The sequence below is a fragment of the Parasteatoda tepidariorum genome, unplaced genomic scaffold, assembly GCF_043381705.1.
Source record: "Parasteatoda tepidariorum isolate YZ-2023 unplaced genomic scaffold, CAS_Ptep_4.0 HiC_scaffold_13, whole genome shotgun sequence".
Classification (NCBI taxonomy): Eukaryota; Metazoa; Arthropoda; class Arachnida; order Araneae; family Theridiidae; genus Parasteatoda; species Parasteatoda tepidariorum.
This window is the reverse complement of record NW_027261374.1, coordinates 15,096-42,332: the sequence shown is the minus strand read 5'-3', so window position 1 is coordinate 42,332 and position 27,237 is coordinate 15,096. Positions and strand designations below refer to the sequence as shown.

The following is a 27,237-nucleotide window of genomic DNA, read 5'->3' as shown; positions in this document are numbered from 1 at the left end:
GAGTGTCGGGTTCTAGATTTGGTTCCTAGGTGGCGCACAAGGTGTATTTAATAAATCTACATGTACACCCCTGATGGCAACCATTTTTATGTACTTTTGAAAGAGTTACATCACAAAAGATATTTTCACGCTACGTAAGTACTTTTTTTGGTATTAGAATATTATATTGTAACAAAGTAATTTTGTTTAAACAAATAAAAATTATTAACCGAATATGTAAGTGGACACCTTAATTAACATTTCAATAAAAAAAAATTAGTTTTGTTAATTAACTAGCATTGTTTTTAACAAATGAAGCTGAAATGGCGTCTTGGGGACAATTGTAACAATAAGTAAAGGGACGATTGTAACAGCTGAAAATAAATAATCTTATGTTTACAAACCATTACTTAACTCTTTAAGAACCACCAATAGTTTCCTATATCATTTATATTATGTTGCATGTGCATTATTTTATTTGTCACCTTTCACAGCATAAATTAAAATTTTTAACCCCTTAAAGTTAAAAGTTTAACCCTTTAGGTCTCTGCTCATTATTATTTTTACTCCTAAAATATCACTACTATTTTGATCAATAAAAAAATATATCACAACTATGATAATATGTATAATTAACTATGTTTTAGTTGAATTTATGAACTGTTACAATTGACCCCGTAAGTGGGGACAATTGTAACAAGTGCACGACTGTCAAAAATTGTTAATAACTAATATAATAACATTTAAAATAAGGTATTTATTTTTTTTTCTAGTAGAGGATAGTCTACTTTACTCGTCTGTCAATTAATACTAATAATATATTGGATTTTTTGTTAGTTAAAAATAGTTAAGTAAAAAATGTTACAATTGACCCCACTCTCCCCTACTGTAGTGATAGGTACTTTAGTAATAACGCTGTAACTTTGTTAATTAAGCCTTGTTAGTTACGCTATTTTAGGTTGTTTCTTAACGGATATATTAGAAAGACCGGAAATTAATGTCATTTCGATACATTTGATACTTTTATCAAGATTTTATTTTTAATCAATAACGCATTCACCCTCGTTAGCCTGTTGTAGAATTCTTATCAAAACTGCAGCAATAAGTATAATACCAGTAGTATATATTACCGTCAGGGATACATATGAGTTAAGCGTCATCTGTTTATGGTGATTTTCTACGGTTTTCCTAAACAAATTTTTTATTAACCTTTTCGCCTATAACTTTGCTCTTTAGCTCATAGCTTATGTTATTTTATTTCAATTAATACTTATTATCAACATTAATAAAGCATACGTGTCAGTAATAAGATGTCAATTCAAAATTAATAAGTATCTTTTCACCAATATTTTTGCTATAACAGTTTCTTATGTCAATTGACAAACTACCAACATTAATTAAGCATCATTGTCGTCATTGATAATATAACGATTTCTTACTCTTCTTTTAGACAAATGAATAGATTAACTCCATTACTTTTGCTTTCGAGTACAAAACTTCTTTCTTTTATTTCAATATGCGTATATTATTTAAATTAATTAAGCATTATTGGCATTAATAAGAATGTGGCGATTTTTTACGTTTCACCTAAACAAATAAATACAACATTCCCATTAATTTTGCCTTCAAATATATATACATATTTTTTTTCTATTCAACTACCGTTAATTTTAAATTAATTTTTTTTTATAAAAACGCTTTGAAAGAAGTATAAATTTTTAAAAAAAATGTGTGGTATTAGACAACTCTAAAAGTATAAATTTGGTGACGTAGCCCTCGCATGTTACCACATCATGTTGCTCATTGAATTTATCTGACATAGCTAATATAAAATAATTCCATATTTAAGTTCATGAAATAAACTTTTTTTTTTCATCAAATAGAGCTATAAGCTAGATATTGTCACTAATGTTATTCTTAAAATATGTGAAAAACTGAATTGTCTATAGTTAAATTTTAGACCATAACTAACGTTTAACCAATCAGAAAATTCCATTTCATTTTTCGCACATCTCGTTCGGACGGTTCGTCGTAGAATACTCAAATACCGACAGTGATCTTCCTCGTGCTTCAAACTATTTGTATGCTAACTTTCGTCGATTTTATTTGGATGATTTAAGTGTCTATAAAGGACGCACACACATTCATTTTTATAGATTAGATAGATTCACATAGATTAGGCAGTGGTAAAAAAACATAAAGCAAAGAATTATTAGCCCCACCTTCTAATAAATTGGTACTAAAATTCGGATGCGTGTGTTCTTTTTTCTTTCTGAAAATGGCACTAACCTGGTTCCTCCACTAAGTGTAGCTAAAATCGATTGTTTATTTTACTTAATGTTATATGTTGTAATCTTCGGTGGCCTTACATTATTGAAGTAAGGAGGGGTCTTTAATTCATACCAATGGAATAATGATAAAATGTATTTAGCAGCTCTTGACATGGGTCTATTGCTCTCGACCGATTCATGACAGAAAAAATTTACCACTATTAAGTGATGTTCTCAGATACATATCCCTTTCGAGGGTCCGTGAAACACTTAGTTCCGAAGTATAGGTATTAAAACTGATTGATGCAGTTTTATTAATCACCAAATATATCAATATAATTTATACTTTACATAAGTATATTTGGTACTTATTACATAACCCTTCAATATTTGAGTTTATACGTATTCGTCAGTAGCCGCCAACTAAAGCCGCATTAACTAAAAAAAAGGAAGAGAAAAAAACTGAACTTGATAAGGATTTTGGAACATGACTATTTCTCTATCTGACCTTTAATTTACTGTTAAAAGAATTAAAAGTAGTGATGGAAAAAAGTTATTTTAATTCTAATTAATTAAATTATTTATGCACTATCTTAGCTACCACTGTATGACCTTTATAATATCGGAAACGTTACTATAAGTACCTAAATTTTTTTTCATGATAAATGATTATCTACAGCACTTATTTTTCTTTACTTGAGCAAGTTCCATTTCTTTGAGCAAATCCATCACGACAAATGCAAATATTTCTTTCGTTTTGGTCAAAGAAGCAGGACGCCGTGTTTCTACCACAGTGACATTCTGAAAAAAAATTAAAATCCGTAAATATTTTGTTCGAAATATTTAGAGACATTTTGTACCCTTTTCATTTAGTTAATTTATACCTCTTAACTAGATCTACACTACGCATACGTAAGATAATACTTGCTGGATGGAGATTGTGCTACGACGAAAGAGAGTTACAATATCCTTCTTGAGAGTCATGGTGGCTCAGGGCATAAGAGCTCTCAGCTATCGCTGTGGTTATCCAGCGTTGACACCACAATATTTCCTTCATTCCTTTCAATATATCAAGAGATTCCAGCGTTCAGCATTCGCCAATTGGTGACTCTGGGCTGTTGCAACACGAATCTCATGCATAGAAGACAGCACCATAAATCCGTTAAACTATCTCCCATATTTACTTACACTTCTTTTTAAAGGTTTTGAAGTCATGTTAGTTGTAAATGGTGAAAAAAAATAGAATTCTGCATTCATGGTTTTTGAACCGTACTAGTAGCAAACTGTTTTAAAAAACGTAAGTATGAAAAAACAATTATTTACCGTAAATTTTACGGTTTAGTAGACTGGTTAACTGCTTCCAATTATTTTACCTTAATTTAGAGCAAAAATTCCAACATCGTTGATAATTCGGATTTGGTTGCTTGTTAAAATAATAGTTCTTTAAGATTTAGGAACAAATTCTTTTTTCTTAGCTATTGGAATCATGGAATCATGCTCTACTGAAACCTTCAATGACGAAAAGGCTATGGAGCTGTGTCGTAATTTAAATCCATTGAAGACATATGCTATGTGTGTTAGGAGATTCATTACGTAGATATGATTAGTTCGTGGCTAGTATTATCTTTTCTGTTATTAAAAGTTTATTTCCATTCCAGACTTGTAAAGCAATAAATCACATCAAAAGATATAAATTCTTAAAAAAATATCAGTTGCAAATATGCTTAGCTTCACAACTATAAACTAAATTGGTCAAACATGTTTAACTGGAACTAGAGCTTATTGAATTTATATGTCAAACATGGAGACTAGAATTGGTACCCGAATTAAAACGCAATGACTTAGTAATCGAGAGTTACAATTTTGGCTTTACGTTTTGAGCTTCGCACTCTCTTAAAATATCCTGATCTACATTTTTTAAAAAGTCAGCCTTTACAAGAATACAGCTCTGTATTCATTGGTTCTTCAAGAACTTTAGACTGCAAACTTTTTAAAGTATACATACACACGCAACTTGGTTTTATTAACTCCTGTTAATTGCTAAAAGTTTATATCTCATTTTTTTTAATTGTAAAACAAATGATACTGTGGCGCCAGGCATGGCGCGTGTTCGCCAAAGGAATCAACTGGATGACATACACACGATCGGCAACCTTGTATCTTTCTCCAGTATTTAAGAAGCTTCGAACTTTACTCTGCACGCACACTCATACTTAATTTTACGTTTCTGTTTTATCTTGTTATGTTTCAGTTGTTAATAAATGTTTTGTTGATTTATGTCCTAATTGTCCTCAACTTAATATGCGAGGATTCCTCCCCCTCAATTGGTGACCCTTGTGTTTATTATGTTTTTGAATACGCTATTATCCGTTGTTTTACAATTTGGAATAACTACTTGAATTTGGTAATGTACAATTTCCTCTCTTATTTAGTCAACTGCTTTGCTTGCAGTACTTAAAATTTAAACTGAATGTATAGTAATATCTTTTGTATTGTATAATATTAGACTGAAATTTTTGAACATTATTGTAAGAGACTTTAAATAGTAGTTATTGAATTTGAATATACGGACTTTAAATGCTGTTGCATTTATCTCTTAGTATAACATTTATAGTTCTGAAACATTCTTAGTTTAAATACTTATTTTTACAGTGAATATTTCCATATATCCTCTAGTTATTGAATTGTTCTATTGTATCAAATTATGTATAACAATATCAAATTATGCATTGCTAACGGCACTGCTATTAAAACATTTGGTGTTAAACTTATGTCGCTAGATTTTGCTTTACATCGAAAATTTGATTTTACATTTATAATTGCGAATGTTCCAATTTTGGGCGCAGATTTCTTACGACATTTCGAGTTGTTAATCGATTTTAAAAATACGAAATTAATTGATACGAAAACTTCTTTGGCTCATCAAGGTAAAATCTTTCCTTCCTCAACCCATAGTGTTAAAACAATTTTTGGCAATATTAAATATCACGACTTAATTCAGGAATTTTCTGAAATTACTAGAGTTAGACCTAATTATCTTAAAATTAAGCACGATACCGTGCATTGTATTAACACGATTGGTCCTCCGGTCGCTTCAAAAGTTCGCAGATTGAATTCTGTTAAACTTCAAGCTGCCAAATCTGAATTTGATTTCATGCTGCAACACGGTATTTGTAGGTCATGCAAAAGTCCTTGGGCCAGCGCCCTACACATGGCTCCAGAAAGTAACTCTGATTGGCGACCTACCGGCAATTACACAGCTTCAAACGCCTGTACTCTGCCTGATAAATATCCTTTACCAAAGTTGCAGGATTTTTCTCAAAATCTGTTTGGCAAGAAAGTATTTAGCATTATAGATTTTGTTAAAGCATATAATCAAATCCCCGTAGCAGAACAAGACATTGAGAAAACTGCAGTAATAACACCTTTTGGGTTATTTGAATTTTTGTATCTGCCTTACGGGTTGTGTAATGCACCTCAAACCTTCCAACGTTTCATTAACGAAGTTTTATATGGTTCAGATTTTGTATTTGCATATATTGATGATATTCTCGTGGCAAGTGCAAACGAGACTGAACATTTGTATCACTTACGTTTAATATTTGAACGTTTAAAACAGTATGGTTTAACAATTAATGATTCTAAGTGTATTTTTGGATCTTTTGAAGTACCCTTCTTTGGACATTTAGTAAAGAAGCATGGTGTTAAACCCTTACCACATAAAGTAGATGCAATTGTTAACTATTCTAAACCCAAAACTCTAAAAGATTTACGCAGGTTTCTTGGGTGCTTAAATTTCTAAAGGAGATTTATTCCCAAAGCGGCAGAATTGCATGCCCCGTTAAACTCCTTACTTAGGGGTAGTAAAAAAAACGATAGTAAAACTATTAACTGGACTCCAGAGTTAGAAAATTCTTTCGAAAAATGCAAAGAAAGTATCGTAAATATTACTCAGCTATCTCACCCGGCACATGATTGCCAGTTAGTGCTGCTTACGGACGCTAGTGACATAGCAGTAGCTAGAGCTTTACATGAAAAAACTGCGTCTGGTTACATACCTTTATCCTTTTTCTCCAAAAAGTCAAATAATGCCCAAGTTAAATATTCTGTGTATGACAAAGAGCTTTTGGCGATTTATTTGTCAATAATTCATTTTCGTTATATGTTGGAAGGATGGGTATTTCATGTTATAACTGATCACAAACCTTTGACACACTTCTTTGCCCAAAGTTCTGAAAAGTGTTCTCCTAGACGCTTACGACAACTAGAATTTATATCACAGTTTACTTGTGACTTACGACATTTAGCAGGCGCAGAAAACTTAGTGGCAGACGCTTTGTCAAGAATAGAAGAAATTGCTTTTCCTGACAAAATTAATTATGTGCAAGTTGCAGCTGAGCAGTTGACTGATGAGGAATTGCAGGTATATTTAAAAATTCCAGATGTTACTAATCTTGAATTTAAATTAATTGTTTTGCCTAATTCTGATGTAAATTTGTATTTTGATGTCTCCCAACCTAGTGCTTGTTTGTGTGTACCCATGAAATTTCGAAAAATGATTTTCGATTCTGTACCTAATCTTACACACATCAGTGCCCGATCTACTTTAAGACAGTTATGTAGTACATTTGTTTGGCCCTCAATTCGAAAAGACATTGTTCAGTGGTGTCGCACTTGTTTAAGTTGCCAAAAGGATAAAATACATCGACACGTAATATCTCCATTGGGCAAAATTCCTGTGCCTAATGCTAGGTTCCAGCACGTGCATTTGGACCTGATTGTCCCTTTACCGGTGTGTAGAGGATATAAGGACTGCTTAACTTTAATTGATCGGTTTACACGATGGATGGAGGTGGTACCTCTGCAAGATATCACGGCAAATACAGTAGTGCGAGCAGTGATTTTTAACTGGGTTTCACGGTTTGGTGCTCCTGTTAGAATTTCAAATGATCAGGGAAGACAACTGGATTCCTTTACTTTCAAGAAATTAGCACAAATTCTGGATGTTGATATCATCCGTACAACTGCATGCAATCCTAAGGCCAATGGGATGATTTAACGTGTTCATAGAACATTAAAAGCAGCCCTTATGTGTTATACTTCAGATTCTTGGCTTGACAATTTACCATTAGTTCTCCTGGGTTTGAGAACTGCTGTTCAAAAGGATTGGAACTTCTCTTCTGCTGAGTTAGTCTATGGGCAAACATTGAGAGTTCCTGGAGAGTTCTTTACTAACTCGGGAAATGACATCTCGCAGTCTGAATTGATTTCTCAGTTGCGTAAAGCATTTAGTGAGGTCAAGCCTGTAGCTTCTGTTTGGCATGACAAACGAGTCGTTTATGTGCCTAAAGATCTTCAGACTTGTACGCATGTGTTCGTGTGACATGACGCCGTACGGAGACCATTACAACCTCCGTATGATGATCCATATTTAGTTCTTAAGTTCTTAAGAGAAAATCTAAAATTTATCTTTTGCAGATCTCCACGAAGAAAAAGTGGATTTCCATTGACAGGTTAAAACCAGCGTATTTGCCAGTGGACGAGCCCCACTCTTTAATCCACGGTGATTCTCCTGGCCAGTCTGACTATTCTTCAACTACAACTTCCGAGTCTCGTTTGGCAGAAAAGGTACCGGACTCAAAGAAGTACGTTACTCGGTATGGTAGAAGAGTTCGTTTCAGAATCTGACGACTTTGAAACTCCGGTGGGGAGTGATGTGGCGCCAGGCATGGTGCGTAGTCGCCAAAAGAATCAACTGGATGACATACACACGATCGGCAACCTTGTATCTTTCTCCAGTATTTTAGAAGCTTCGAACTTTACTCTGCACTCACACTCATACTTAAATTTAAGTTTCTGTTTTATCTTGTTATGTTTCAGTTGTTAATAAATGTTTTGTTGATTTATGTCCTAGTTGTCCTCAACTTAATATGAGAGGGTTCCTACCCCTCAATTCTTCTCATGACTGGCCAAAACAAGTTAAGAGTTAACTATAATCACCTGAACAAATATTCTCTAATTGAGCGTAACCTGGAAAGCAGCTGCAGAGTTGCGCACCTTTCCTATTCCATTGGCATGCATAGGAATTTTCACCACAATCACATTTTTCTTCTAAAAATATTAAAATTAAATATGATTTAAATATAAAAAAAAATATTATAATATGCGTTTAATACTCGTAAAATTATTTTAAAATTTATATAAGGTGTTAAATTGAATTACCTTGCTATTCAAAATAAACTAAAATACATTGTAATAAGCCTTGATAAAAAAATAAACTTAAATCGTAAAAATTTTTAAACAGAAACATTTTAATACTCACGCAAATTTTCGGCTTTCATGTTTTTAGCATAGAAGTCATTGAAAAAAATGGATTTATTAAAGTATAAGTAATTTAGAGCTGATGAAAAATGTGTAAAAAGGTTGATAATCATAGTTGGTCAAAAACTGTTTTTCTAGTAGATAAAAGTGAATAAAAAATGATTAAGCTATCAAAACTTGCTAGAAACGGAGTAGGAATTATGCTAGAGAAAAAAATAACTGCCTAAAATTGGATAATCCACAATCATCGGCCTGCTTTTTATACTCCTTGTTAAAGTCCTTGTTAAGAAAGGAATTAAGCAAGTATGCAAACAAGGTCTCTCAATTTAATAATTTAGAGATGAAAGAGCGAAATTATTAGAAAATTCTGGCAAATCACATTTAAAAAAATTGGATGGAAAGCAAACCTGTTTGAGTTTTTAATAAAACTTGTTGCCCTTTTCAAGAATCGTGACATCAATATCTCATATATTTTTGTTAAAAAATTCTTTCAGTCCGCTTTAATATAGTTAGTGAAGTAATTGTTTTTTACATTAGGCTTGGCAATGGTCCTAGGAAAAAAATAATAAAAAGGCTCGCAAAAGAGCACTCTGGGCATTCAAAGCAAGCGATTAGGTGCAGATCAAGAGTTCAGTAGTAATTACAAAAAAAAAAAAAAAAAAAACTTATTAATTCAATAAATAAGTTTAAATAAAAAAATAAGAAAGGAAAATCCCTGATAAGAAATGTCTTAATCAAGTATGCTTATAGGAGCTCGCAATTTAATAACTAAGAGTTGAAAGAACGAAATTATCAGAAAAATCTGGCAAATCACAATTTTAAAAAAAATTGGGCGGAGAGCAATCCTGCTTTCTTATTTTCCAATTTCTGCTTTTTTAAGAATCGAGACAAATGGTTCTAAAAAAGTAAATAATGAAAAGTCTCGTAACAGAGAACTTTGCACATACAAAGCAGACAATTAGGCTCAGATCAAAATTTTAGAAGCATTTAAAAAAAAGTTATCAATTCAATAAATAAGTTTAAATTGAAAATAAGAAAAGAAAAGTCAAGCGAGAAAATAATAGTAAAAATAATAAATAAAATAATATTAATAAGATTAATTTAATGACAGTAAAAAACCTACTTTGATCTTCTGTAGTTGATGTTTCTGTAGTTGTTGCTATAAAAAGAAACATTTTATTAGCTAATATGTTTTCATTACAGTATGAGTAAATATGGATCAACTATTGTCACGATTTGTGCATCGTACAAAGAGCTAAAACACTAAGAAGGAAATTTGCAAGACAAATTGGATTTCAAAGGATTTTGCAGGGAAAATTCAAGAAGTTTGTGGTATAAATCTCTTTTAATGCTTTTATCAACTGTAATTTCAGAACTTAGTCATGATTGGAAAATATAAGTTTGTTTTGCTCAAATTTTGTATTTTGCCTAGTAAATAGTCATTCAGTAACCTCTAAATTTTCTAGGTCTACATATGTATACCATCCCTTCTTAGATTTTAAAAGCACGCTTAAAGAAAATTCGTAGATTTACCCTCACTGCGGATTTTTAAGCTTTCAGAGGATTTCAATAGTAATAGAGTAGAATAGAAAAAGAAATACAAATAGAATAGAAATAGAAATAGAAATAGAAATAGAAATAGAAATAGAAATAGAAATAGAATAGAATAGAAAAGAATAGAATAGAATAGAACGGAAAAAATTGAATCTAAATATTTTTTCTTTTGACTTAGGGGGATCTGTATGAAAGTTTTTTGAATGTATATTTATTTCATACTAGCTGAATACCCGTTTTTTGCACGGGGAGAGTAAAAAATCAATAAATCCGTATTGAGAAACACTACGAAATCATGCTCAAAACTGAAAATCATATACCGACTCAAATAAAGTACTCGGAAAGAAGTGGAAGAACTAGGGAAGAACTAGGAAAGAACTAGGGAAGAACTCGGAAGTGGAAGAACTAGGAAAGGGAAATTTTCAGGGAAATTAATGAATCATAGAAAATAAAAGTGGTTGCATCAATATGGGTATGTTTAATGTAACAGAACTGTTTTTGACTGCACTCAAATCTTAACATGACTAATTACATCAGCATTTAGTATGCTTGCATGATTTTTGTTTCAAATTAGGCAGGGGTAAATAAATAAAAACAAAGAAATATTTGTCCCGCTTTCTAATAAATTGGTAATAAAATAGTTCGGATACAATTTTGTTTAGTTCTGAAAATGTCACTTACATGGTTCTTCCATTAAGTTTTTCAATTAATATAGTTAAAATAATAAATTTTTTTATTTAATATTATTTGTTGCCCTTTTTGGTGGCTTTGCGTTATTGAAATAAGCAAAACCCGTTTTTGTAGTTTATCCCACTGGAACAAAGATAAAAGGTATTTAGTGCAATTTTGCATGATACTATTTCACTGTCAAGTGATTCTCTAAGGTACATATACCTTTCGAGGATAGTAAAATGCCTATTTCCAAAGTATCAGTATGAAAACTGCTAAGTATTAGTGCTGTCCTAATAATCTCCAAATATATCTATATAATATTAGTATATTTGGAACATATTACATAACCCTTCAACATATAAGGTTTGTGAAAAATATATTTGTCAGTGACAGCCAATTAAAGCCATTTTTTAAAAAAAAAAAATTGCATTTTTTTTTGGAATTTGATAAGAATTTTGAAACGTGGACGTTTTCTATCTGACCTTAAATTTACTACTAAAATATTTATAAGTAGTGAAGTAACAAAGTTCTTTTAATTCTAAGCTTCTTTCTTTATACACTGTAGAAAAACTCGGTATATCTTTAGCCAGTATTTGGTGCAACGATTCTCATTGTCCTAAAGTTTAGTAAAATAGGAGATCATTTAATCTTAGTTACGCCATAAATTCTGAAGTATGATTGAGAAATACTTCCATGGTGCAACTGGTTGCACCAAAATTTGGAAAAAGACATAAAACTTTGACTGTGACTGTAAACTGAACGGTATTTGTTCACGACGGCATGTTTTCTTTACAACTCGGTCTTGGTGTATCGGGACAACTAATGCATGTTGTTTCAGGTTTCTATTTATTTGGTTAGGAAAATGGCTTTTTTGCAGGAATTGAAGCTCTTTTCTCTTATGTTTCCTTTTCAAATTTGGTTGACGGTATAAAATGGTAAGAGATATGTCATTAAATACCTTCTTACGGTACTATGCCTTGGCCTGCATTTGAGTGCTTTAAAAATACCTAATTATGGTGAAACTATCCACTGATTTTATAAAAAAAAAGAACAATAAAAATCGATGTTTTGTTTCTTCAAAACACCAACATTTCGTACAATCTTCAACTGATATTTGGAGCTATTGAAAATATCAAAATATGGTAAAAATCATCAAAGTGTTTTAGAAATCATTTTACGTTATCTTATTTAGAGATGTAAAACATGTAAATCAAGTTTCATTTTAAAATAGGATATAGAATGTACAGTTTTTTTGAAACATTCTAATCATTGCCAATTCTACTTACTTGATGTTGAAGATTTCAAAGGTTGTTCTGTTGAAACTTTCCAGGTAGAGTAGGACTGTGAATTATTAAATAATAAATAATATATAGAGTGTTCTAAAAATCAGTTTCCGTTATCCAATTTAAAGATCTAATTAATGTAAGTTGAGTTTTTAATTTATTCTTTGTTTTCATTTTATAATAGAATGTGGACTGCGTAGTTTCGTTGAAACATTCTAATCATTGCCAATTCTACTTACGTGATGCTGAAGATTTCAAAGGCTGTTCTGTTGAAACTTTTAAGGTAGAAGTAGGACCTGCGAATTAATAAATAATGAATAATATATAGTGTGTTTTAAAAAACATTTTAAGTTAGCTTATTTAGAGATGTAAGACATGTAAATGAAATTTAATTTTATAATAGGTTATAGAATGTACAGTTTCTTTGAAATATTCTAATCTTTGTCATTTCTACTTACTTGATGTTGAGGAAGATTTCAAAGGTTGTTTTGTTGAAACTTTCAAGGCAGTAGTAGGACCTGCGAATTGGTAAATAAAAAATATTAGGTATTGTATTTTGAAAACAAGTTTACTCTGGCGTATTTATGAATGCAATGCATATGAGTTATGCTTTTAATCAATTCTTCGTTTTCAACCAATAATAGGATATGGAATGTGAAATGATTTTGAAACTTTCTAAACTTTCCCATTTGTTTTCACTAGTTGTTTAAGATTTCAAATGTGGTTCTGTTGAAACTTTCAAGGTATCAGTAGAGCTTGCTGTTTAGTAAATAAAATATATTAAGTATTGTGTTTTGAAAACCAGTTTATAGGAGCTTTTTTAGGATGCTTTACATATAAGTCACGCTTTCATTGCGTTCTTTTTTTTCATTTTATATTAGGATACGTGATGTGTAAGTGTAATTTATTTGAAACGTTCATGTTTTTTTCTTTTTGACTAACTTGTAGAAGATTTTAAAGGTTGTTCTGTTGAAACTTTAAAAGAAGTTTTAGGGCCTTCAATTTAGTAATTAAAAGATATTAGGTATTGGTTTTTTAAAATCACTTTAATTCCTATTATGAAAAGGGGTGTAATTTAGGTTAAGTAATATATGTTGCGTTTTTATTCCACTTTATTTTCCTTTTATAATAGAGTGTAGCATGTGCAATTTCTTTGAAATTGCGCATGCTACACTTCTTTTACATGCTACAATTTCTCTGAATTTTGTTGAAACTTTCAAAGGTGTAGTAGGGCCTGCGATTTGGCAAACAAGAATCATTAGGTGTTAAGATATTGGATAAAGAATACTAGGTATTTAGTATAAAGAAAATGTTTAAGTTTTTAATATTTATTCGATTTTTTTTTATTTGGAAAATCTAATTTTTACTAACAATTTTAAACAATGGTTTCTTTTAATTCTAGCACATTAATCCCCAAAACCCATTTTGATAACATCAGAAAAAAATGTGTTATCATATATATATATTTAATTTGTTCATTTTAATATAATATTACATTTGCTAAAGCAATATATGTTTCATCGATGAACTGGTATTTCAAACTTCAAATTTACTGCACTGGGCCCTCATTTTTTGTATTGATTCAAGAAAATTGTTAAACAATCTAAGTGGATTATTTAAAAAAAATCCTGTTGTTATAAAAAGTATACCAAACTATTTTACATATATGCATAAAACTGTCAAGCAACATCTTTTGAGGCAATCTTATCTAGGTTTCAAGTTTTAATGTCTGCTTATTAAAGTTGATTTATGTGAGATTTTGGATTGAAATTTACTTGGGATTTAAATGTATTAAAGTTTTAAAAGAAATGCAAATTAGAGATATTAAAAAATATTGTCCTTCCTTTCAGTTTTTTAATAAGGGAGTAAGTAAGAACTTCAGAATGAACTCTGCTTGACTTATTTTTGTTTATTGAAACTACTAATGCTTTAAGAAAACGTACTTATGCGGTATAAAACATTGAACTGTCTTGCCACATAGTGACTACCAATCCTCTTGGAATTCTAGGAAGTTATTTATCGCTAAATCAGATTTTTTAAAATTAAGCGTGCAGAAAAACGTCCAATTTACATCGCATAATTTATACAGTTGTGATTTTTGCACAAAAAGATGCTTCTCAAGGACTGACCTGTAATTTTCCTGACCTGTAAATACATAACAAAGCAATTTTATTCTGCGGTCGAATTTAAGGCTGCCACGATACTGGAGTAATACTGGAATAATATTTATACTACTCTTTGCCACGGTTTAGTACATTATAAGCAACATTAAATATTTCATGCCTAATATAAATCTAGGTGGAGATATCTGCAGATTAGGAGCTATGACTTTGTTTCGAAAGTATACTTTTTTACCCTGTTTTTTTATGTATGCATTTTTTTGCCAGGTTTATCTTAATTTTAAATTATTTTTATTATATTTTAGTGGATAGAAAGTTAGTTAGGTATTGCTAATTTGTGTTTGGATATTTTTTTTCTAGTGTACATCTTTGGGTTTCATTATTTTTTTCCTGTGCTCTCTTGCCTCATAAAACTAAAGGGATTATATTTCAATGGAACGCATCCTATAATATTTCGGCGAATAAGAATAAATTGACAGTCTAAAAACTTGTGCAAGATAGAATACTTTCTTTTGACGCACAAAAACATCACAGTATTTTTTTTATCTAAAATATATCTTTTTACGTGCTTGTAAAGAAGAGTAGCGGGTTTTCAGTTTGGATTTCAGTAGTTTCTTACTGATGCATAACCTACTTTAAATGTCTTAAGAACTATTTTATAGGTATTTATCCTAAATGTGATCTAGAATTACGATGATCCAGTAGAAATTCCAGATATCTGAAAATCAAAAATGTTTAGAATTTCACATTTATTTCAAAATAAGTGAAGTTTACAGCAAAGGGCTCAACTCGTGAGTCAACGAAGTTTCTCATAAAAGTGAAATTATATCTTGAACAGTTTTTTTCAAGTGGATATTTAAATTCTTTTTTTATCAGGAATCATCCATCCCAGCTCACAGTTAAACTTAGAGATAATAATAAGACTGTTCTTTAAACTTGAACTAGTATTCTAGATTTTTTGTTCTTTATGTATTTTTCAATTTAAACTAATGCAGAATTATTTTTGTATCGAGCTTTGGATAATGAAGATACTTAATCTGCAGTATATATTTAAAAAAGAAATATTGTGAATTTCTAAATGTTAAAGACCAGCACTATTGCATTCAAACTTCTTTTTATTTAGTTCTAAGAACAAAGATTTTCATTTTGCAATCACTGGAATAATGAACACTTTGAAATATCTTAAAATATACAAAAATTTTATTTCAATCTTTAAATACACAATTTATTTTAAATTTCAATACTCACTCTTAGTTGTGACATCGATTGTTGAATTTTCGCTGATTCCCTCTGTTGAAGATGATGCATCAACTACAAAATTTATGCTGCTTTATGCACTGATAAATTAACTAACAAGACATTGAAATTGAATTGGCATTTTAATTTATTTTCGAATTCATCCAATACAAATAAATGACAGCAAACTAAAGATAAATAATTAAGAAATTGTTATAAATTTAATAGGATTAAATGATTTATTTAAAGTGTTATAAGTACAAAAGAAACTCTATAACTTCAAGTATGACTCCAAATTTATGTAAATTATTTTATGTTGTGGTCGCTTTTGGAGAATAAATTTATTTCAGAATTTGTCAGATTTGCTCTAAAGCGTTTATAAATCTAATATCAGTTTCATTTCTTTTATTTACAAAGTAAAACACTTTATAATATCGTTTATATAAATTCATTGTGTAAAGTTCAGCTAAAGAGGTGGGTCAAGATAGTTAAATTGTCTTCAGGCTAGTGGGAAAAATAAACGTCAGTCGGCAAAGTTGACAAATGAAATCGGTTAAGAAATATGCATGATTTAACCCTGTTTTAACACCTTCTAAAGCCTAAAAATTACACTAAATTGCTTAAAATTTTAAGCAAAATTAAATAAATTACACTTTTTGTTCATTGGTTAATTCTCAATTACAAAACAAGTTAAAATTCTCTTCACAAACACTTCTGCACGCAATTTTAGAATCACACATTAAAATTTTCTGTTACTTCAACGGCGATGGATTTTGGATACTAAACAGTTGTATTTCTTTTGTTCGGGAGTGAATTAAATGCGAAACTTTATTAAAAATATTCCTTGCACATCAACAATTCTACGTCTTGTAAGTGGCAGAAAATGTTAACGTATAATTCTAGAATGTTGCTCATATATTGTGAACACAATAGTAACTTATAAGCACTATTGTAAGTCAGTTAACAAAATCAGTGCTTTTATAAATTTTTGAATGTTAAGTATTTTATAGCATCAAGTATTTTATTGGCTTTTGGCCCAATAAGCTCAGACTAAAAAAAGTTCTATTCCATTAAAACAATCGCAAACTTTGCAAGGATAGTTGTAGGTAAATTCTATACCCTACTACTGAAAGGGAAATAAGGAATAAAGTAAATTTAAAAATGAAGCATTAAATCTGATGCTATTTTAGGATTCGTTTTTGCTTTTTACTTCGGAGCGAAGAAAAAAAAGGCCTGCTAAATATCAAGATGAACAATTATAACATACAGCTCAATGTAATAATGAGTACATGAAATACCAAAACTTATCAACAAAATGAAAAAAACAGTTCATAATGACGTAGTAATACGTAGAAGAGATTCATCTGTGATAGAAAAACAAATATCTTCAGCCTTAAAACAAGGCAAAATTTACAGAAAATAATTAATGTTCCTGTAAATTTATTTCAGTTCTTTACATATTTACAATTTACTTTTTAATTATCAGAAGAAAACATTTTGTGTTTTTTTAATGTTTATTAGAAAAAATATTTTGAGGAATAAAAACTAAGATCAAAGAACTTTGCAATTTCACTATAAAAAGAAATTTTGAAACCTTTTTTTAAAATGAACAGGCATATATTTTCCTCACGATATTTTTACACATAAAAGAATGAAATTGAACTTGATGTGGAAAAAAATTTAAGTCAAAAATATTTGTTTAGTGTTTTGAAAAACCTGTATATTCCTTCATTTTTAAACCTGTTGTGTAATAATGCGTTTCATTTATATTCGTATCCTTGGTTAATTTTCGTTAGACTTGCGCTCCTGCGAAAGAATACTCTGTTATACAATGATTAAATTAACATATTGTTATTGTATCTTAGTCAATGTGTGAATGTAATGCTTCAATTTAGCTTTTCGTCAATTCCTTTTGTTCGATATTTGTTATAAAGAATTTAAAAAATCTTTTTTTCAGACTTTGAGAATCACGTAGAAGGAAATTTACAATAAAATGACGTTTAAGTACAGAGAAAGGAGTTTAGTTATCACACTTTTAAAAATTAATATAATGTATTATTTGAAAATTTAGGAAAATTTTTTCAGTTTGATGTTAAATATATGCTTTTACCTATGCAGTTGCTATTTTTTAGTTTATATCCAGGTTCACAGATGCAACTGTAGCTAGATTTGTCTTGTTCTTTATTAACACATATCCAGTGTTCTCCTTTTGCTTTACATATCTTGCTACCTTTTATTTCTTCGCATCCTATATTTTAGGGGGAAAGAAATTAAATTTATGTGTGATTCTTCAACTTACAGGAGCATGAATTGTTTTTTCTGAAAAATATCTGTTTCTTTTTTAGTCTAAGAATTTATCATATTTTACCCGCATGCGCAGGATGAGGAATTATTTGAATTTTCCACTCCTATTTCTTTCACCACGTAACATTCTAGGGGATAATTTAAAAATATTTATAGTGAAGAGCTTCAATGACTAGTTAACTGAGAGAGAGGCAACATTTTTCTGTTGAATTGAAAAATTATATACAAAATTTAGATACAGTATTATATGTATTTTTAAAAACCGTAATTTTAGACAAGAAACCAAAATATACCATGCCTTTTTGGCATGTTTGTAATTACATTGAAAATTTATTTTATCGAGGAGAAAGGAACAGGGGCAAACGTACTTTTTTTTTTACTTTAACACTTGGAAACAAATAATACGTACAACATTTTAACAATCTTTGTAATTGCTCTGAAAACTTTCTCAATCAAGAGGTAAAAGTGACCTTTTACTCATTCAAATTGGATTACTCGTTTCAATAATTATGCTGTAAAACAATTATTTCTTTTGAAAAATTACAAATAGAAGGTATAAAATGATGGTTTTGAAAAATTAACGAAACCCTTTGTTACAAAACAATTTATAAAGGCAATAAATATAAATGCCAAATTTTCAAGTAAATATCCCATTGTAATTATTAGCCATTAAAGATGCTACACCAGGGAAATGACACGCCAAACTGGTAAAATTTTTATATAAAATAAAACATGGTGTGATTTAATTAAGTAGCTGTTGCGACACCTATAATGCTCGTATAAACAGAGGTCCGACAGAAGCTTCCTCAAACTCAATTTGCACTTGAACATTATTTTGAGTTTAAAAATATTTTGTGAATCCTCCTGTATGAAGAAAACATGTTTACCATCCCGTGTTTGACTTTGATAAAGAAAATATTATAGCCAACNAATAGAAGGTATAAAATGATGTTTTTGAAAAATTAACGATACCCTTTGTTACAAAACAATTTATAAAGGCAATAAATATAAATGCCACATTTTTAAGTAAATATCCCATTGTAATTACATTGTATTCCAAGTGAATATCCCTTTGAAATTCCCATTGTAAATACAGAATGACTCATACGAGTCTTTCTATATTAAATGATAAGCTTAAAACAGATGTCTCTTATCAATTTTAAGATATTAAAGTTGGTCTCTCACAAAGAGCCATAAAAAGTTAAGAGACGAGATAAAAGATTATTTTCTGAAGTTAAAGGCAATAATTCGTAGATGAAGTACGCATTAAGATAGTCCCAAAAACTCCACAGCAGCACAATGGCGCATCGTTTTAGCGAATCAAAATCTCTAAATTTTATCATTTTAATGACGTTTCATTAGGAATAGAATATCCTTGCGACCACCTCCGTTTTCAGAACCCCCGTTTAAATATCGGGAACACCAAAAATTCGTGGTTTTTCATATTTTCATGGCTAGATAAATCTGTGTCCAATCCCAACTTTCCTGCTAGGGAAATCCCATCAATGTAAACAGCCAAAGAAAACTGTTTTAAATAACTTAAGATCAATTAATAAAATGCCTCTGGGACAGGTTAAAAGACACCCTGCTTTTTAAGTGTTCTTGAAAAAAAATTTTATATTCAAGCATTCGAAAGCAATTCACCTTCCCGGCATCTTGTGTCTGAGAAACCCGGAAGACAATTACATTTGAATCTTCCGCTCAGTGTTGTTTCACAAGTTCCACCATTTCTACAGATTCCAGGGTTATTATAGCATATGTCTGAAAACAAAAATATCTGATTTAATGAAATCTAGGAAAAGAATTAAATCACACAAAAATATCGAATTTATCAAGATAGAAGAAAGAATTCCCTGTATTTGAGCGAAAGCAACTCCATAAAAACAGGCAAACAATGAAATTTTCATTTGTCAAGAAATTTAAGTTGATACCGGAAGATGACGTCAGCCTGTCCATCAGCGCTTTGCGCATGCTCACAGAGAATTTCCCTTAGATCAGATTGTGATATTATAAAATTCCTTATAAGAAATCTCTTATGAAGTTTTGCTTGAGATTAAGACGTTTTGTTTATATTAAACTAATATGAAAATTAACTATATTGAAAATTTTAACTGAAAAATTAATATTTAATTAATCAAAAAAAAATTAATTTTTTTTACGAAATTGAAATCAGTTGTGTAAAATAATAGTTCGTGAGAAAATGTATATTTTAAAAGTATAGCATTTTAAACATAGATCATTCTCTCTAAATAAAACAAGACAAGAAATAGAGAGTTTATAAATATGGAATTTTTATATGACAAATAAGAAATCTAAATAAAAAAAATGCTTAATAAATAAATTAAATTTATGATAAATGTATACTTTCTCTGACTCTCTAATTTTGACTTCTGATTCGAAAACTTAAGACGAATAAACACATGTAATAAAATAATTATACTTTTCCTTCAACTGTAATAAAAGTGTGTAAAAAATATTTTTCTTTTATTCATAAAAATTTTTATAGTTTTGATAAAAAGCTACATGAAATGAATTTCATTTTTATATTGGCACTTTACTAATTCTTACAAGCAAAAGAAGAAAAAAAATTAACGTCATAAGTTACATGCATATTTTAAGTAGCTAAATCAAAATAGTTATTGAGAGAAGACAACGATTTATAACTTTTATAAACACGCGCGCGCGATTAACATTAGTAATTCTAGATATAAATACTTGTTTAAAAAGTTGGAAATTCTTAAAATTGCTAAAGAAAATTTAATAGTAAATATTTTTTTTCAATAAATAAAGTTGAAGTCTTAAAAGCTTTGCCCACTTTTATAAAAAAATTCATTTTAGTATTTTTCTAGATTACACATCTTTTATTATCCTCTTAGGCATTTTTCTTTGAACTGTCAACAATCAATAATATCTAGGAATCAAAATAAATAATGATCTAGATGTTAAATGAAATATATACAGAGCCTGGCCATATTAGTAGACGCACTATAAGATTCTATGTAAAATTATAATTATCAGGTGATACTATACTGTTGTGTCGTTTTTACTCTGATGAAACCGGTTTGCATTTGTTTATGTTCCTGTATCAATTGGTTAACATTATATTGCAATACGGTAAAAAGGAATTCAAATAGGAAGCATATAAGTATTTAAAAAATCTCCTGAATAAAAACCCAATACATGTATGTTTAAATATAAAAGTATTGTATATAAACTCGTGCAAATATTTAATTATTTAAAAAAACTACAAAGCGTCTAATAATTTGATCTAACTATTATAATATACTATTATAATGTTTGATGTAAGAAATATTCTATATTTATAAAATATATCGTCTAATTTAACCAATTGATACACTAACGATTGATACACTAACCAATTGATACACTATTCAAAAAAGTACTCGTATATTTTTGTGTCTGACTTTGTAACTAAAAATATTGTCAACCATAATTAATCAGAATTCATCGCTATAAACCCTTAAGATTGAGGCTAGTACGCAAAAAATCTGATCATTAGATTAAATGTTATTCAGGGCATTTCATTTTTTTGGACACAGTACATAAAAATGTAGCTTCATTTAGCTATAAGATTGACACATAAATAAATCTACATTAATGTTAAAAAAATTTTTTGTGTCATTGATAGAGTTCATAGGTTTGGCAAGTAAAAAAAGAAATAGAGTTAAATTTAATTTTAACGGAAAAAAGTTAATTATAATAAAAATGTATCGCTTTTGTTAGTTATTAATATTTTGTCGATATTTAATTAGACAGAAGTATGGAATAAGGATCAGATCTATGTGATATTTAGTCTCCTCGATTTATTTAGTAACTATATTTAAAATGAATGCATTTTAGCAAGACCATCCTTTGTCCTTTTTTTTCTCTTACCACTGTTCTAGCTTTAATATATAATAGAAAATACACTCTTTTTTCAAATTTGTCGACCATCTGCTACAGATTGATGATAAAAAAGTCTGAATCTTTATTAAAGTCATATTCGAACTGGATGAGGTAAGTATCTTGACCATTGTTAATTTATTTAGCACATTTTCAGTCAATTAACTATGGGATATTTTGACTGTAACTTTTCTTTTAATTCTGAGTATTCGATATGGAAAAAAATAATGCATGATGAGGCTGCTTTTACTAAATTCCGTGATTCAGATTAATACGATTGCGTACTCTCTACCACCCATTTCCGCTACATGTTTACAATATAGTACGGGGGTAAAATGGTTTCATAAGGAAGCAAATACTTATGTTACTAAAACGAATCGCGTACAAGGATGATAATCTTCAAGGTAAGAAAAGTTGACAACGTAAAAGAAAGGTAATATAACTATATATTAAGTATAAATCAAGTACATTGAAAAATTGACATTTCAATTTAGGATATTTTAAATTGAAATGTCAATTTACAATTGAATTAGCGAAGAATAATTAAAACTCTAAATAGATATTTAGTTGGATTAATGAATTTATATAATACTAGTGGGCTGCGCCCACTGCTCGCTAACGCTCGCCAACCCCCGAAAATTGCTACGTAATCTTATATGGTTTGTTTCGCAAACCAAGCTCGCTTCGCTCGCTTCTAACTTAGGTACATTGCAAATGCACAAAATTCTAAGAATTCAAAACAATCATTCAAATTCATGTAAAAACTTTTTTTTTTAAAAAAAAGTACATCTTTTTAGTAAATACTGAGTCATTAAAATAAATTTGAATTCAAATAAATGACATGATTTTCGTTAAACCTATTAGCAATGTGCTATAGTATAAAATCTTAAGACAAAATTTCTAAAACTAATATCTCTTTAAAAAGGTTAAAATTTTGGCTATAATTAAGTCTATTAAAAATTGAAATAAGTGAATTGCAATGGAAAAACCTACGTAAACAAATAAATTCTAGTAAAACAAATAAATTCGTGATATAAATCAAAAATCGTCAAATAAATTCGTAACATACAAATTCGTGAAAAAAAGAGCTTTCGACAAAATACTAAAATAGATGATGATTACCGACAAAGACTACTCACTTCAGCCAAGCTTATGCTCTCTCTGGTTATTTCAGTTTCCGTTTTTAAAAGCGCTATATGTTGAGCCATCTCAGCTAGATTTGGCATGTGACATTTTTAGCGGCAACCATTGGTCGATTTTCTAGCGTTGCCATTCGGGGAGTTGTAATGAAGCTTTTTTTTGTCGCCGTGTAAGAGAAATATATATATAGATTAAGGTAATTTTAACAGTTGAATTGTAATTGAAATGTCAATTTACAATTGAATTAGCGAAGAATAATTAAAACTTCAAATAGATATTTAGTTGGATTATAGAATTTATTTAATATTAAGGTAATTTTAACAGTTTTATTATCACGAAATAAATTAAATGTATACCATCTTTATCACAATTTTTTCCAACAAATCCTGTAGTACATTTGCACTCGTAAGATTTATCTACAATTTTACATACGGCACCATTCATACACGGATTTGAAGAACAAGGAGTTTTCACAATATCTGAAAAATGAACAGTATGAATTAAAAACGGGTAATAAGTTAACAGTGTAATATAATTTTTTTACTGTTTATTATTTTTAATGTGAAATATAATGAAACGCAATAAATGACTATGTAACAACTCTTGGTCTAATCATAGGATATTTTTAGTAAAAAGGTTTGGTGAGATGCTGAAAAGCGGATTTAGTGACGAAAACGGAACTATATCATTAGTTTTTTTTCAAGTAAGGTCTATAAAAATCGTCGATTGCTTTGAAATATCTACATTTCCTTAGTCTAAGGAACTATTCTTAAAGTTTTTCTTCCTTTATTTATATGTTTTATTTTCAATTATACGTTTTAGTCGTAAGTTGAGGGATTTTAAAAAAGACTTAGAATTAAAAAAAAAGAAATTTTTCGAACGAATTCGTCCCACCTTCTAATAAATTAATTCTGATACAGCTTCTTTTTCTGCTCTGAAAAATATATTTACCTGGTTCTTCTACTTCTTCCACGGCTTTACGTAATTAAAGTAAGCAAAGCTCGTTGCTTGCAATGCATACCATTGGAATAAAGATAAAATGCATTTAGCATCACTTGGCATGACGTTACTGCTCGCGACCGATTCATGATAGTTAAAATTTACCACTAAGAGTGATTTTCTTAGGTACATATCCCTTAAAGTAAGCATCATGTGCTGATCCCTATAATTAAGCATCATTGGCATAAAAAAGCCTCATTTTTCATGTTTTTCATGAACAAATTAGTACCATTTTCCCAATAATTTTGCTTTTGAATATATAAATAACTATTTTTATATTTCATTACCCTTTTTTTAAATGATTAATTATTTGAAACACGTTTAAAAGGATTAATATAAATAAAATAAAAGCGCGTGGTATAAGACAAAGTATAAAGTTGATGACATAGACCACGTGTGCCATCACGTAATGTGCCTTGAGTTTATCTGACATAGAAAATATAAAATAATTAAATATTTCAATACGTGCAATAAACTTTTTTGATTAAATAGAGCTATAAGCTAGCAATTATCACTGATGTTATCGTTAAAATATGTGAGAAATTGAATCGTTAAATTTAAAACAATGACTAATGCTTAGCCAATCAGAAAACTCCAGTTCGTTTTCTGCTCATCCCGCTCCAACGGTTTGTCGTTGTGCGTTCTTATGTCGGCAGTGACGTTCCTAGTTCTTTGAACGATTGATGTGCCAAGTTTCATATCTTTCGGTCGGATGGTTTAGGAGTCTATAAAGGACACACCCACTGACATGTATTTTTCTATATATAGTATATAGATTAATATGGTTGTTTCAAGCTAAATGAGTGTAACCAGCATTGCATTCCCGAGAAAAATTAGACGGAATAGAATTCCGATAATGGCTATAAGGAGTATTGACCGACGAGTTCGCGTATAGAACATTTGAATACGGGTGTGTACAAACATTAGAGGGATCGAGTACCGCCGTAACACTGGTTGTATCATTATGATGTCCTTTTTTTAATTTGTGACCATTGTTTTTCAAACTAAGAAGGGTTTACATACAGTACCTTACAAGGAGATAACAAACTTCCTTAAGTATGTTTAACTGTGACAATAAATAAGTACATAATTAAATGATTTTTATGTTGTATTTATCTTCATTTTTAATTAAAAAATCAAAGGAACATGCGCACCGTTAATTTTGCCAACTTTAATATTTTTCAACGAAAAACATACTTTTTAAAACAGTGATTTGAGGGAGTATATTCAAATTTCAAAGGATTGCTGATTAAAATTTTGATGTGAAATTAAAAATTAAGTTTCATCAACTCAAAACAATTAAAATAAGAAAAAAAGAAACAGTTATTAAGTTCGCAAAAAATAATAATATCGTTCAAATTTGGTAAATTTTTATAATATTGCGAAGTTGAAACAAATTATCGTGCTTTTTGAACTTGGTTGCATAAAATCAAATCAACCTGAACTAATATGCAGCTCGATTTAGCACCTTTCATATTATTTACGATTTCATTCTCGTAACTGTAAAATAATTAAATTGCAGCAAATTCGAACTATATGATGGATCACATTACCAATATTATGGTTAAACATGAAGCATATTTTTCTGCGACTGGACAACAATTTTTCTCTGAATAAATATGATACATTGAGTAATCTTGTAGAATAAAAATAACATTACGAAAGTGAAAATAATGAATAGAATAATCTTAAAGAATAGAATAATCTTAAAGAATAGAATCAACATTATGAGAATAAAAATAATAATTATTTTCGAATTTATTTTCTTGAAAAAGTCATTTAAAAATTTTACAAAAGTCTTTGCAATCGCACTTCTTGTAACATTTTTCCGCATCACAAACTGTCAACTTTTCTTTCTTCTCTCTCCCCTCTAAATGTGATATCATTTGCGGAAGGCCCTGCTGTACCCTTTAAGTGTAATAAGTATATTACTTTCTGCTGCTACTAATTTACTTTATTGTAAACAGAAAATGTATCAATACAAAATCTTCTTTTTTTGTTTTAAAATTGTTTGCATTATTTAAATGCAAATTCAACTACATTTTGAGAAAATTTTCATTCAATTACCTTTGCAATTTCTTCCGGTAAATCCTTCCAGACAGTCACACTTGTACATTCCTGGTGCAACATCAACACAAGTGCCACCTTTTCCGCAAGGATTATTAGTACACGGTCCTGTAAAAAGTTTTAATCGCAGCGTTACAGTTGCTGTCTTGAAACAAAATAAAATTATCTTCGAAAAAAAAACAGAAGAGAAAGGTCAAAAAAATGTTAGCTTGTAATAATGAAATGTTACTATTTTCTCTGCAAAACGTGCATCCTCCTTTAATTAATATGCATGCTAATGATTTCTTCTACTATACATGTTTATGACTCATTCTTCTTTTTTTTTGTTGTTGCATGAAACATAGTGCGTTGCAAATAAAAGTTTCCTAGCTTGAGTATGCATTCTTTAATTTTGCAACTTGGTTTCGTTAATTTGAGTGTTTTAGCAGTATATTCGCAGTTGTCAGTTATGTAATTAAAATGTCTCTGAACCATTTCTGCACAGAGACACACCATAATAATTGAACTGCGATGCACAATACCCCGTTGTCAACCTTTATGCCATCACCTTATTTTTGTTTCACGGTGCCTTGCGTTAGCCTTTTTTAACTGTAACTGCTAACTTTGCCGAGCTCGCATATCTGGATCGACGCACACGCCATTGTTGATCGTGCTTGATGTAGGTAAGCTTGCTTTTCAACGTATTTTTTTCCTTCTCCGCATGTTCAAGAAATAAAGTTGCTATTCTTATATTGTTGGTTTTTGGTTTTTTCAGACATTCGTTCATGCCATCTAATTAATTCGGATAAGATATCATCGTTATGTATATTTCGAATAGTTTGATGGTGGAGTGTATCGAAAAGGGAACACATACCCCATTATAAGGATTATTCTGTTCCGATGGTGTCCCTGAACAGTCCAGTGCCTTCTGAAAAATGATGCTGCAATAAAAATGCCAGTGGTTTCTGGTAAAAACCTGATCTCAGCAATCGACCTACGATCCTGGGGAGGTTTGATGATACAGTCCCTCATCTTCCTTTGGGAATTTATTGCCTGTAGCAGCGACAGAGTTACCTTAACTGGTGTCTTGATAAAGATCTAAGATCGACTGTTTTTTATTTATTTATTTCTTTCTATTTTTTCACATCATATCATCACCATGACAGAAGAATCTTCAGAAGGTTCGCATATTCCCTGCTCCTCACGCTCTATCATCAAACTATTTCTAAATATATATACATATAAACGATTACATTATCCGAATTAATAGGACTGCATAAAAGTCTAAGAAAAGCCAGGACAGCTAAACATAAAAAAATGTAACTTCAATTTCCAGAGCAAATGGAGAAGGTGAAGGACACGTTTAAAAGCAAGATTACCGTGTTTGAGCATGATCAACAATGGAATGTG

At 29.9% G+C, this 27,237-nt stretch overlaps 1 protein-coding gene across 2 annotated transcripts in view; it reads right to left on the bottom strand.

Moving 5' to 3' along the window:
* LOC107438890 (sushi, nidogen and EGF-like domain-containing protein 1) overlaps window positions 1-27,237 on the bottom strand; it is a 48,541-nt gene that overhangs the window by 6,554 nt on the left and 14,750 nt on the right. The window contains exons 4-13 of one of the 2 annotated variants that reach the window (XM_071188496.1): window positions 25,849-25,956; window positions 23,139-23,261; window positions 19,384-19,500; window positions 17,546-17,683; window positions 15,448-15,510; window positions 12,538-12,597; window positions 12,319-12,375; window positions 9,694-9,729; window positions 8,250-8,360; window positions 2,946-3,050 (exon numbers count right to left, since the gene is read on the bottom strand). In XM_071188496.1, the coding sequence (XP_071044597.1) occupies window positions 2,946-3,050; window positions 8,250-8,360; window positions 9,694-9,729; window positions 12,319-12,375; window positions 12,538-12,597; window positions 15,448-15,510; window positions 17,546-17,683; window positions 19,384-19,500; window positions 23,139-23,261; window positions 25,849-25,956 (918 nt within the window). Of the gene's footprint in view, window positions 1-2,893; window positions 3,051-8,249; window positions 8,361-9,693; window positions 9,730-12,318; window positions 12,376-12,537; window positions 12,598-15,447; window positions 15,511-17,545; window positions 17,684-19,383; window positions 19,501-23,138; window positions 23,262-25,848; window positions 25,957-27,237 lie in introns of both variants that reach the window. The other variant, XM_071188497.1, reaches the window with a different exon arrangement.